Genomic DNA, 14,666 nt, shown 5'->3' with positions numbered 1-14,666 from the left:
TCCTAGTTCTTTACTACAAAAATACCAGTCAATTCTGAGAATTCAGTATTCCAAACTCTCCATGAAGTAAGCTGGATACATAGGTAAATCCTTATTTTGTAAATGAAGAAACTGAAGCTCAGAAAGGTGGAGTGACTTTTCCCAAATCACATAGCTGGACTAGACCAGAGCCAGGACCTCACAATCCCCAGGTCTGTTGTTTTCTGCCAAATCACACTGCCTTGTGGATTCAAAAAAAGTGAAATCTTAAATGCCATGTGTCTAGGCACAGAATTCACTCCTTCTACAGGTATTTTACTTTGTACTATTAAATGCAATGCACTCTGTTAGCTGCTACAGAAAAAAAAAAAAAAAAAAAAAACCCACAAGACTAAAAGATCTATTTTGCAAGACTAGATTTCTATTTTGCAAGACCAAAAATTGAATGCTACCTAATTATCAGGAAAATACACATGTCTTTTTGGTGGTTGATAAGCTAGCAAGAAGTAAGCCTTGGTGTACTACAATAGTAGAAATATTCCTAAACTATCATCAAAAGATGGGCTTCATTCAGATTCTCTACTGTTTTACCTCATCCATTAGATGGGCAAACATTAAAAACTCTGACAATACCAAGGGTTAGTGAAGCTGCAGAAAAACTGGAACTTTCATGCTTTGCTTGAGGGAAAGTCAAATAGTCCAACTCTTTTGGAAAGCAGTTTGGCAATATCTTAGTAAATTTGAAAATATATATAACCTACAATCCAGCAATTCCACTTCTGCATGTACTTGAAAAACTAAATCAGTTTTTTCAAACCGCGACTCATGATCCATTAAGGACTGTGAAATAAATTTCGAGGTTACAACAAACATTTTTAAAAAATGTAACAGAGGGGCTGCTGGGTGGTTCTCAGGGGTCCGGCAGAGCCGCGGGAAGGGCATCCTAGGGGAGAGGCGAACGCGAGGAACTGTGGCAGGGGAAATTGACGAGCTGCCCTTCGTTGTCAGCCAGGGACAAGGACACGGCCACGCACCCACCCAGCTGCCCACGATCACTCGGCGGCAGAGATGTCAGCCGCCGGCGCTCGAGGCCTGCGGGCCACCTACCACCGGTTCCTGGATAAAGTGGAGCTGATGCTGCCCGAGAAACTGAGGCCATTGTACAACCACCCGGCAGGCCCCAAAACAGTTTTTTTCTGGGCTCCAATTATGAAATGCTGGATAAAGTGGAGCTGATGCTGCCCGAGAAACTGAGGCCATTGTACAACCACCCGGCAGGTAATGGACCCAGAATGGCTCCCACCTCCCTCTCCCTCTAAAATGCACCTTTTAGAGGCCCACTGGCAACTCTGCCGCCGGAGGCATCCCGCAGCCACAACCCCTCACCATCAAGTACATCCGTCTACTCTCCTAAGCTCATTGCATTTCACCTCTTATCTAACATCTCTCATAAACCTGTGAATCTCAAATCAGCGCCCTTCCTGACCTTTGTTCTATCCGCTCCCGGACCTGGCCTCCAGATTTGATCCTTCTCAATTTCAGGGGCCACGAAGGGGTCTGGGGCCACCACGAAAACACTATTCTCCCCTCTTTCCCTCCATGAATTGTGGTATATTACCCACGCGGGGCAGAGCTGGATAGGTGGCCTGTCGCATTGGAGGGTATGGAGTAAAGGTCACACTTTCCTTCAGTTCCTGCTGGCCTGCACATTGAGCCCTCCCCCAAACTGGATGGGCTACCCGGGTTTGAGTCAGTGTCATTCCTCATCCAATATGTCCAGTTTGTTTCTTTAAGTCTATCCTTATTTCTGAACAATCTCTACCTGGACCTTTTTGTGTGGACAGACCTGGATATAATTCTTCTGTACCACTTACTATAGATGTGACCTTGGGCAAAAATCCTAGATCTCTGTCTTAGTTTCTGTAAAATGTGGTCGATGTGAGAATTAAAGGTAACATGTATGCTTGATTCTTTGTAAATGCTCAGTAGATGTTAGCTCTTTCTTGTACTGGAAAACTGTTCTTATGGTTGAAAGAAATAATTCTGTGAGAAATTGGAAGATTCCAATTCTTCCAACACTTTATTAAAGACCTGGAATTCTGTTACCTCTTCTATAAAATGGGAGGTAATAATACTTATTTGGCTGGGTACTAAAATCAGATATATTCTGAGGTCTCTTTCAAGCCTAAAAGTTAACAAATGTGAAAAATGTGTTATAAACTGAAAAACGGAAGTGCTACCCCAAAAGTGGCTTTTTCTCTTCATAGTTAAATCTATATTCTGCAATTAGTGTCATTAGGGAGGTTGTCTAGAACCCACCAAATCTGACTATGAAGCAGCTCTCTGGAGTCTGATCTGGTTACTACATCTGATTTCCAGCTTGATAAAGGAATGAACTGTACCTCCAGATTATACTTTAATCTGTAATGTTATTTACTACAATATTGAACCCATTATAAAACTGATCGTTAAAAAGAGGTTGTTATTGATGAAGAAGTTTATTATTTGCCTTTTAGTTTTTTTAACATTCAGATTTTTGGAATTATGCTGTGTTTTGTGGCAAAGCTATTCAAGAGGGAAGATTGGGCAATGTTTCTGTAATGATCTGGACATTACAGAGTAAACAGAATTTGGTGGAATCAATTTGACCCTGTTAAGCTTGTGTTAGTGCTGTAGGATAAGGGCAGGGTAGTGGAGGAGCAATTTTAAACTACTTAATACAGAATTGGAGGGTAGGCTTATGCTGATCTTTTCCTAGTCCTTGGCTTTTAGCCACCTGTAATTACTGCTTGCAATACTTTACTCAACTTTCAGAATGGAGGAGTTACCATTCACTTGTAGATTGTGCATTTTATCAGGGTATCCTGTGATTTGTTCACTTATTTTAATTCCCATCTTTTTGCGTAGTGAAAGGAGCATAGGCTTTGAAGCCAAAGACCTAGGTTTGAGTGTATCTTGACCTTAAATTCCCCAAGCCTTAGTTTTCTAATCTATAAAATGGGGATAATAATTATCACCATTTAATGATTGTTGTGAAAATTAAGTGATATAATGTCTGTGGAGCATTTGCACTTAGACTCTCAGCAAATGTTAGTTCTCTTCCTTCTAAGCTTTTGAACAATATGCAGTGTAAGGGTATCTATCAGTGCAAAATTATTTATAAGTGAAAAATCGTAGGCACAGCAATGTAAAAATGGAGAAGCGTGAAAAATATAACTGATGACTAATTAGTATTAGATAAAATCTGAGGAGACAAAATTATTTTTCCAAAAGTTATCCAGAGTAAATATTCAAGGGTTTTGCATACTATTTTGCATAATAGTATTCATTATTGAATCACTGTTTAAACATTAGACAAGATTAACATACAGGGTTTTTTTTTTTTTTTCCTTTTTGTCTTTTTTCGTGACCGGTAATGGGATCGCAACCCTCTGTGTCGCGCCCGCACCGTGCTCAACCAGTGAGCGGACTGGTCTCTATATGGGATCCGAACCCTCGGCGGGAGGGCCGCCGCGCTCCCAAGCGCCGCACTCTACCGAGTGCGCCACCGCCACTGGGCCAGCCCTACAGGGATTTTTTAAAATGATATGCAAGCCTAGAATATTAACAGTTGGAAATCATACATTGCCATTTCTAAATTTTGGAGATTTAATTTTATCACTACAAGTATGTCTAGATAGGTAACAAGAATATGTTTTTATAGAGATATATATTGTAGTTAGAGTATTGCATCTCTGACCTGTGGCCCAGAATTCTGAGGCTTTCATCATCCATTTGCCTGTTGTGTTGTTTCTAGCACATCAGGATCTGCCTCTATAGAGGAAGAATAGAGTTCTAGCCAAATGTGTGTCCTCGTCAAGTTCTCCAATTCACATAAGAGGTCGTCATTCCCTTCTCCCCACCTGACTGTGAAAGTATGTGACTCGCACTAACCAGCTACATAGCTGTACTCTAGATATTTGTCAGAGAAATAACCTTGAAGAGGTTGCCCAATGTTTTCTTAAAAGCTTAACTGAGAAAAGAAGAAACATTATTAGTGGAGGAGTGTCATTTTTTTTTGTATTTGTGACCTCCAAAATGGAGTGAATCATCCAAAGGGGTACACAAAATGAAACATTGGAATGTAGGAAGAAAATAATGGAACTTCTATTAATGCTTACTGTTATTTCATCTTTTAAAATTTTTCATTGTGTAATATGAAAAATATTAGTGTAGTACATATTAATACATAGTAAATATTAGTACATATTTTATAATATGAAACATATTAGTACAGTAATTATAGCTTATGAATGTGTAAACTACATATAAGGGATGTATGTTGAAATTTTTTTTATTGATAGGTGCATATGTTCAAAAGAAGTTGGAAGACCTCAACTCTAAAAAGTCTAAAAACTTTGGTTAAATTAGCCCAGAAAACAGCTATCTGAACCGTATAATTTAGCTCAATAATTTTATTGAATTATATTTTGGCTTAAGTGGAAAAGCTTTTGGAAAAATAGTTCTGTGAAATTTGTTACACTGCTTGAGGTGCTACTGCTGAGGATATCATTCTTTACATTACATGGTGTTCTCTCTGTGAAGACTCAGGAGAGAAGTTATATTAAGTTTTTAATAAGGAGAATATTAGCTGTCCCATTAGCTCAGTTGGTTAGAGCACAGCCTTTTAATACCAGGGTCAAGGGCTCAGTTCCCCATGTAGGCCAACTGCAAAAAAAAAAAAAGAGTAAAGAGTATTTTCATTTTTCCTAGGTAAGAGAATTGTTTTTTCTTTTTTCCCTTAAAGATCTAGAGAATATTTTTTTAAAAATAAAAACATACTAAATGAACCAATGTTCACAGCATTCATAAAGGAATATCTTGATCATAAAAATTCAAAATTAAATGCTAAGGGAATTGATAGCTAAATGTAACTTAGTTCAAAATATATATTTTTTATTATATGTAAATAAAGCTGAGTGTGGATCAAATGATTAGTGACATACCCATGGAGTTTGAATTAACATTGTTCTTTAGCATCTCTATTATAACAACTTATTTTCTTGCTGCAGATTGTCAATGAAGTATTTTAATGCCAGTATAAGATATTTATACATACATTGAATATATATATTCTTAAATATACATTTAATATGTTTAAATATTGACACTGAATATATAAATATACATATATTATTTTTTAACATAACCTCTGTTACCTTAAAATTACGGGATGAGGGATGGCCTGTTAGCTCAGTTGGTTAGAGCGCAGTGTTATAACACTAATATGTGCACAGGAGAAGAAAGCCCTAAGAAAAGCTATCAATAATTTATCATTTCAAGGTAATGTAAAAATATTAATTTTGCTTATAATGAGTATGAAATATGTTTAAAATGTTATATAGTAGAAAGAGAACTATGATCAAAGAGACCTATGCTCTGGTCCTTGCTCTGTCCAGAACTACCTGAGTGTAAGACAAATTACTTAACTTTTAAGTGCCTCTTCTTTTTCATTTATAAAAATAAGAGAGTTTGGACCTCCCTTAAAGTTCTTCCTGGCTATAATAATTTACAATTCTGTGTTTTTACTAGGGCTTTTCTGACTTTCATATCCTTCAGGAAACTCAGATTTCACTGGGAAGATCATGTAATTATTGGTATATTAGAATTTAAGGATCTAGGCTTTTATCCTTGCTCTACTCTGTATTTTACACAAGTAATTTCACCTCTCTGGTCCTCATTTACCTGATATACGAGTAACTATGGCAGATGATTTCAACAATCTAAGTCTCAAAGTCACTGATTCTTCATAACTGAAGAAATACATAAATTTAAAATATATCAACCCTATTTCATTCTTTTTTAAGGCTGAGTAGTATTCCATTGTGCATATATACCACATTTTTCTTTTCCAATTGCAACATGGATGAGCTTAGAGAAAATTAAATGAAATAAGCCAGACACAGAAAGAGAAATACTGCCTGTCCTCCTCACTTATAAGAAAGTGGGTGCAAGGAAGGAAGGATGGACGGAAGGAGGGAGGGAGGGAGTACAAAGGAAGGAGAAAGAGAGAAGGAAAGAAAGAAAAGGAAGGAAGAAGGACAGAGGAAGGAAGAAAGAGAAAGAGGGAGAGAAAGAAAAAAACTTTCAGGAGAGAACAAATCTGTGGTTACTAGAAGTGGTGGGGGGAGGCAGAGGGGAGTCGGGGAGACACTAAAAGGTACACAAAGAATAATTATGATTTGTAATAATGAATATGCTAGTAATATTGATTTGATCACCTGATGTACACAAGTAATGGTAGTCAATGCTGTATCCCAAAAATATGTATAATCAAGTATGCTTCAATAAAAATAAATAAATAGCCAAAAAAACCTAACAAAAATTTAAAAAATAAAATAAAATAAATCAACCCTAAAATGCATCTCAGCTATTTTAGGTAGTCTCTACACGTGTTTTTTACCTGGAATTTCAAACCAAAGCCTGTTTTCAATTAACATGTTAAAAAACATTGTATATCCATGATGTTTGGGTACCATTTGAGTGATAGCTATTTCTAAGGCATTGTGGAAGATGTAAAGATTATATGATTCTAAAATAGAAACCCAGTCATGTTCTTGGGTTCAATCTGAACTAGCTTTAGCACAAATAAAAATGAATGATTTTTGGCAGTCAATATCTGTGTCAAAGACTAACATTTGCAAATTCTAAGGATTTGTATGTAGTTTCTTGCATAATAGCAAACAGGTAAAGTTGCATAATATGAGGAACTAGGAGGGATGTTAAAAAGTAACAAACCATGGGAGCCCCAGTGGCCTAATGGAAAAAGTAACAAACCATAGGGATGTGGTATGAAAGGGAGGGGAAGAGGTAGTGGAAAGGTAGTAATTTTTATGACCTCTAAGCATTCAGTAAAAAATTGGAAAAAAAAAAAAAAAAGACTTTATTTTTCACATTGGGACATGTAAATACCTCAATTCAGTGTTTGTAAGTGCGTATGTGTGTATTTGTGTATAAATTACTTATTCTGTTCCAAAAAAGAAGTCTTCCCTTAGGGAGAGAATCATACATACAATAAATTACTTACCTATTTGGGTAGAATACATATAATATTTCATTAACAGTAATTCCTCTCAGGTAAGGAAATTAGTAAGTAAATTTGTCATTTTATCAACAGGTTCATCAAAGTTCATCAAGGCAAACTAGATTTGTTCATTTGTTTGAAAATTTATGTCACTATTTGGTTATGATATTCACTTGCAGAATTTCTCAAATTCTATGAAAAGTTTGAACTTTAAAAAACATCAATTTCACCTTTAAAATAAGACAAACAATAAAATACAAAAGAAAATAATCATTGTATTATTTTCTGTATTTTTGTTATTCTGGAAAATAGTTCATAGTTTTAAATATATGTATATATATTTTTTGAATATTTGTTTGATGTTTCTAAATTGTCAGCATTTGAGGTTTTTTTCAACTTCCAACAGTAGATTTCTAAGAAACAAGATGAAAATGTGTTAATTGTTAGTTCTTTGTCTAAGAGAATGTACATCTGTATCTGAAGGAGACACACTTCCTTTATCTAGGGCTCCAAGTAAAATTTCTTATGAGGTGATTTTTACAAGGTACATTTTCAGCAGTTCAAATATTCCAATCAAGTTATTTCATTTATCATTGTCGTGCTCTTTTACCTGCCCGTAATCCTGCTGACTGGGCCAATTGTCAAGCTCTTTTACCTGCCCATAATCCTGCCGACTGGGCCAATTGTTGAGCTAGGGCTGGGTCTGGAGTTCACGGACCCCTCAAGCCCGTTTGCAGACTGGGTCACAAACCCTTCACATGCCAGGCTGGGTCTCCAGACCCCTCACACGCAGGTCTATGAGCTAGGTAACCAGCAAACAGGTCCTTGGAAGCTGTAGGTTGGAGAGTATGGCAGCGTGGGTCAGACGCCCAAGGCTGTAGATGCCAGCCAAGTCATGGCACTGCCCATGCACACTAACTCCATCCATACACAACTTGCTTACAAAGAATGCACCACACCACCCCCAACTGGACCTAAGGCAAAGAGGCCTGATTAAATTATTCTATTTTCCCAACAATCATCATGAATGTTAGGCAGTTATTCTGTTAGTTTATACTTCTGTTATGACTTTAAAGTATTTTAAAAGTTATTTGTGTATGTGTACATATATACACATATGTATTTATATTGTATATACACATACATATTTACTTATATATTTGGGTAATAAACTCCAGTTAATATAAACTGCTTCCAACTGTGCTGGCTAACTTTCCTTTTTATTTAACATTCTAACTTTCAAAAGGAGAGAACAGAACTGAGGTTACCAGAGGTGGGAAAGGGGGAAGAGGTAACAGAGAATTAGTAAATGGCCATGAAAAATAATTATATTGTATGATGTTGAATATGCTAATTATCCTGATTTGAGCATCACATGTTGCATGCAGGTAATGTTATTCAACACTATACACCACAGAAATGTACAATCAACTATGTTACAATAAAAAAAAAAAAAGCACCCTGGCCCCAAGGGGAAAAGAAAAAAAGTTCTATTAGGTAGTTGGGGTACAAGTATGAATAGTAATTAGCCACTATCCTCAAGAAAGTCATAATCTTGATAGGCATGTAGATATCAGTGGAATATTTAAAGTGTGCTATGGTACATTTTAAAATCCCACTGTGTTAAAATCACATTGATTTAATGAATTTAGCTGTAAGAATAATGTGAGTTAGTTGGAGAGGAGTAAAAAAATCAAGGATTATGTTAAATTGTGAAATAGTAGTCCAAAATATGTAACATTGCTATTAATGTTAAAGGCAAGTAATAGTTTATACTATCTGTCTGATACTTATCTAGAAATGCTTAATAAGCAAAAGTTACAAAAGAAGCAACTGCCAGTTTTACATTTTTCTAATTTTTCTTCTTAATGTTAAGATTAACCAGCTACTTTTGATAGTAATTTAGCCAGAATGCATGCAAAAAAAGGCATGTTATCGTTGGGTTCATTTTCACTTGGGATGATGGCGTGAAACTAGTATGGCTTTGGAAGTACTTTAGAGTTGTTTCCCTAAAATGTTTTTATATGGCTTCTAGACATCGTTTTACTTAAACAGCCTTTCTGTTCTTAGGTCATTAAAAGCCATCACTGTATTTTATTTACCAAAGTATCCCCAGTGCCTGGTACGCTGTAAACTATGCGGTAATTATTATGGGTGAATGAATGAGTGATGATTTTGTCTGCAACAAATTAGACCCAGAACTATAACTGGCTCTTAACTCAGTGCTTTTTCTACTTCACTATCTTTCTTTCATTGTTTTTTGTTTGTTTCTAAATAATAGGTTTAACTCAATTTTATCTTTTAAGTATTACTTAAGTATATGTGAACAAAATTACTTGTTATTAATGAAAGTGAATGCTCACCTATTGGGGGAAGATGGATAAAGGCATCTTTACCTTCGGGCACTATTAAGAAGTATTAGTTGAGGGCCTGGCCAGTTGGCTCAGTTTGTTAGAGCACAGCCTTGTAATGTAACATGAAGGCCAAGGTTTCAGATCCCTATACTGGCCAGCTGCCAAAAAAAGAAAAAGTATTAATTGGGGGCTGGCCAGCTAACTCAGTTGGTTAGAAAGGTCATGGGTTTGGGTCCCCACACCAGGCAGCCACGAAAGAAAGAAAGAGAGAGAGAGAGAGAGAGAGAGAGAGAGAGAGAGAGGGAGGGAGGGAAGGAAGGAAGGAAGGAAAGGAAAGAGAAAGAAAGAAAGGAAGGAAGGAAAGAAAAGAAAGAGAAAGAAAGAAGGAAGGAAGGAAGGAAGGAAGGAAGGAAGGAAGGAAAGAAAGAAAAAAGTATTAGTTGGGAGCAGATGAAAAGAAGTAAAATGTTTAAATGTGTTATACTTGGGTGATGGTACCACTTTAGATGTGATTTTTGTGATCTATAAACACAAGTTATTTATTCTTGCAAAGTAAAGTAGAATATTAAAGCAGCAATAATTGTCATGAATATAATAGGATTTTAAACCTTTTGAGTTGGTTATAAATCACTGTTGTTTTATATAAGATTGCTTAATTTGTGTGTTAAGAAGTAAATGTATTTTGTTTATCTAGTGTGTGAGGGCATACACAACATATTAAGTGCTCTGGTGTGTATTGGACTTAGCATGCTCAGTTCCATTTTAAATTCCCATGTACAAAGTCTCTTTCTTTCCTCTCACCATATCCCCTATAGGTTAAAGGAGAGGTGTATGATTGGAAGAGTTAAAAGTGGAGAGTTATACAGCTAGAAAGCACTAGTTTAAGAGTTAGAAAACTTAGGTTCCATTCACACTCTACTGCTTACTAGCTGCATGACTTGAGTAGGTCATGGAGCTTCTCTTGAGTCTCATTGATAAAATGAAGGATTTGTATTAGATGATCTCTGAGTTTTCTTCCAGCTCTGAAACATCATGCTTCTCAAATCCTAGGTTACTTAAGAAACCAAAATTATTTTCAGTACTTAAAACATTTATTTAACATTTTGCACAGGCAGATGAATAAAACAAGGACCCTGCTATTAAGGAGCTTATAAATCTGTTCTTTCTGCTTTCTCACGTGATCTTTAAAATTAGATTCATTAATTTTTACTAGGATATGTAGAATTTTTTACAAGAACTTTTACTAGGATACATATGGTAAAATGTCTTTTACAGTTATAAATATTAATAAAATTAGTAAATATACACATTCTACTGCAGCTCTTATCACTAAAATTCCATAATTTTCAATTCCCCTATTTAAAGATTATCTGTTACTGTACGAACATTAAGTTCCATGTTTGATGCAAAGCACTGAGAATAGTTTCCAAAACCATCTCCATTATACTTTAGCTAATTTTTAACATGTCACTGTCTTAGTTCTTTTGTGTTGCTATAATGGAATACCTGAGACTGGGTAGTTTATAAAGAAAAGAGGTTTATTTAGTTCATGATTTTGCAAGCTGAGAAATTCAAAACTGGGCAGCTGCATCTGGTGAGGCCTCAGGCTGCATCAACTCATGGCAGAAAACAGGAGGGGAGCGAGCATGTGGGAAGAGCTCACATGGCGAGAGAGGAAGCAAGAAAGAAACTGAGGAAGCCAGACTCTTTTTTAACAACCCGCTCTTGGGAGAACTAATTAATTGCTGCCAGAGCAGGGGGGCATTAATTTATTCATGAGGGATCATACTCATGACCCAAATACTTCCCGTGAGCCCCATGTTCCAACAGCACCATATTGGGGATCAAATTTCAACATGATTTTGGTGGGGACAAACCACATCCAAACCATAGCAGTCACAAAAATACAAATAATTGACAAGGAGAGCATAACAACTTGTGTGAAAGATTAATACTGTGATACTGTGGTGCCTTTCTAAATGTTAAATACAAAGTATACAGCAATCATAGTAAAAATAGCTATAAATAGATTGATAAATCTTTGCGTTTTTGAAATTTGGTGATGGCTGTTAAAAGACATGTATGAAATATTTGGTTTATTCCTGAATTTTTCTGTGTTTTTTTTTTCTTTTCAGGCCCCAAAACAGTTTTTTTCTGGGCTCCAATTATGAAATGGGTAAGTCTTGAGTGTTTGGAGAAGCTACTGGAAAAAAAACTTACTAATAAGAACTTATTAATTTGCGGTAACTCTTATGAAGGATATACTTTAAAATATTCTTGGTGTGCTAAATGGTTCATGGCAGATAGTCTCAGATGTATCACTTTTACTGCATAAAGCACACTAGTTACTTTAGTTTTTCTGAATTCCTTAGATAAGAAGCCTTCTGGGAACATATTTGTTATCAAAAAACTTAAAATTGTGTACCCTAGGAACATGAAATTTTATTCTACAATTGTATGACTAAGTAAAACAAATTAGTTAGAACCCCCCAAAATAACTTTTATTATTAATTTGGTATTGAAGCAACTGACACCACAATATAGGCCAGGAAAGTTAGTCTCAGGAGGTAGATGGATTTATCCGCATATATATATATATAAACATTTGGTAAATGATAGAGCCTAAGACATCTGACTCTAAGCCCAATGTTTTTTACTCTACACCAGGGTTTCTATTCCTAAAGTTTTCATTTAGCTGAAAAATAATTGTAGTGGCTATCTGTAGCAAATCATTAATTTTATGTTGAAAGGGCCAGTTTGGGTCTATAGCGTTGCTTCTCAAAATGTCATCCCTGGACCTGCAGTGGCGTCATTTGAGAACTTGTTAGAAATGCAAATCTTCAGGCCCCTTCACAGACCTACTAAATCTGAAGCTCTAGTTAGGGAGCCTAGTAAGGTGTATTTTGATAACCCTTCCTTCCAGGTAATTCTGATACCCTCTAAAAGCTAAAAAACTATTTTTTTTTAATTGTGGTAAAATACACATAAAATGTATCATCTTATCATGTGTGTGTGTGTGTGTGTGTGTGTGTGTGTGTGTGACCAGTAAGGGGATCTTAACCCTTGGCTCGGCGTCGTCTGCACCACGCTCACCCAGTGAGCACACCGGCCATCCCTATATAGGATCCAGACCCGTGGCCTTAGCGCTATCAGTGCCACACTCTTCGAGTGAGCCACGGGGCCGGCTTGATCATCTTATCATTTTTTAAGTGTACAGTTCAGTAGTGTTAAGTACACTCACATCATTGTGCAACTAATATCCAGAACTCTTTTCATCTTGCAAAACTAAGTCTCTGTACCATTATACAACTTGCTGTTTCCCCTGGCCCCTGGCAACCAATATTCTACTTTCTGTCTCTATGAAGTTGACTAGGTATCTCATGTAAGTGAAATAATACAGTATTTGTCTTTTCATGGCTGGCTTATTTCACTTAGCATAATGTCTTCAAGGTTCATCCACGTTGTAGTGTGTCATAATTTCCTTCCTTTTTAGGGCTGAGTAACATTTTCATTGTATGTATTGTCAACCAAAATTAAGACTGTCAAGGCAGAAATAATTTTGTAAAGTTTGTTGGGAGCCAGATGTGAGGGTTGACCCGGCAAACACCATCCGAAAGAGTCGGAAAAGTGCTCTAAAGTTTATTACATATAACAAAGGCTTTATAGACAGAAAAGGCTGAAGAAAGCAGAAATGAAGAACAAAAATGAATTGGTCGTTTCAAAGTTACTTTCCTTGTAAGGTGGGGACAGGGAGACAGAACTATAGGAAAATAACTGATTAGTTAACATCAGGTTACTTCAGTCTATCTCTTGTGTAAGAATTAAAGCAGAGGGAACTTTGATCTTACCTACTGATGATTTAAACTGGCCTGTTGGGGAAATTGGCTGTTATATCTTTTCCCTAACTTCTCTGAAGGTCCAACCGCAAGCTAAGTGACACAGGAATTTAGCAGGGTTGACTCTAGTTTGGTTTTTAGCCTGGACTGTTGAGGCCTAGTGCAGGAACTTAGTCTAAAACAATGGCTTCTGATAATTTTTAATTTAACATATATATCACATTTTGCTTATCCATTCATCCATTGATTGGACACTTGGGTTGCTTCCACATTTTGGCTATTGTTAATAGTGCTACTGTGAACACTGGTGTACAAATATCTGTTCAAGTCCTTCTGGGTTCATACCCAGAAGTGGAATTCTTGGATCATATGGTAATTCTTTGTTTAATATTTTGGAGGAAACACCATATTGTTTTCCTCAGCAGCTGCATTATTTTGCATTTCTGCCAGCAGTTCACGAGGTTTCTTATTTATGTACATCCTCACTAACACATTACTTTTTGGGGGGTAGGGGGGTGGGATGATAGCCATCCCAGCGGGTATGAAATGATATCTCATTGTGGTTTTGATTTGCATTTCCCTAACGATTAGTCATGTTGAAGATCTTTTCATGTGCTTATTGGACATTTGTGTATCTATGGAGAAATGTCTTATTCAAGTTCTTTGCCCATTTTTTATTTAATCAAGTCGTTTGGTGTTTGGTGTTGAGCCTATTTTAATTCTCTCAAATGTACTATTTTACATTGTTAGAACAATTGAGAAACTCAGTTATAAATCCAAGTAGTTGAGCATGTTAGAGCTGGAATTGGCTATGCCTCTATCTTAGGACCTTAGGCAAGTTTAGTCTCTTTGGCATTTTGTCTTTTCAACTATAAAATGACAAGATTACAGTAGATCAGTAGTTTGGGAACTGTATTTTACAGACCTAAGGAGCAATATTTCTTCTTAATAGTTCTGCTGCTTCTCAGCATTCAAAAATAGTGTGATGTGCAAGGATAAAAACCCCCAAAATGCAAGGCACGTTACTATTCCCCTCCTCTTCTCTCCCTACCCACACTTAAAATTATATTTTGTATCTATAATGTGGAATTGATTCCTGAAGTATTTTGTTTCTAGCACCATCATTAAAAGAATAAGAGTGATTTCATCTATTTAAGATAAACTCGGCAGCCTCTTTGACCTCAAATTTACTACAGTTTAGGATTTTTTTTTTGTGTGTTAAATTTTTATTTTGTCAATATACAATGTATATGATTATTATGGCCCATCACTGACACCTCCCTCACTCCTCCCTCTCTCCCCTCCCCCCCAAGAATGTCCTTTCCATTTGCTTGTTGTAACAACTTCAAAAAAGTATAGTTGTTATATCTTCTTCCCCCCCCCCGTTTTTTTTTGTGTGTGTGTGTGTATGTGGGTGAATTAATTTGTTTATTT

The 14,666-nt window shown here is 36.3% G+C and overlaps 1 protein-coding gene across 2 annotated transcripts in view; it reads left to right on the top strand.

The window, feature by feature from the left end:
• Positions 1-877: 877 nt before the first annotated feature.
• MPC2 (mitochondrial pyruvate carrier 2) overlaps positions 878-14,666 on the top strand; it is a 21,046-nt gene continuing 7,257 nt past the window's right edge. Inside the window, exons 1-3 of one of the 2 annotated variants that reach the window (XM_008575575.1) lie at positions 878-1,104; positions 1,206-1,257; positions 11,532-11,572. In XM_008575575.1, the coding sequence (XP_008573797.1) occupies positions 1,048-1,104; positions 1,206-1,257; positions 11,532-11,572 (150 nt within the window). In that variant the 5' untranslated portion in view covers positions 878-1,047. The other variant, XM_008575576.1, reaches the window with a different exon arrangement.

Source organism: Galeopterus variegatus, unplaced genomic scaffold (assembly GCF_000696425.1).
Source record: "Galeopterus variegatus unplaced genomic scaffold, G_variegatus-3.0.2 Scaffold1209, whole genome shotgun sequence".
Classification (NCBI taxonomy): Eukaryota; Metazoa; Chordata; class Mammalia; order Dermoptera; family Cynocephalidae; genus Galeopterus; species Galeopterus variegatus.
This window is presented reverse-complemented; position numbering and strand designations above follow the sequence as displayed.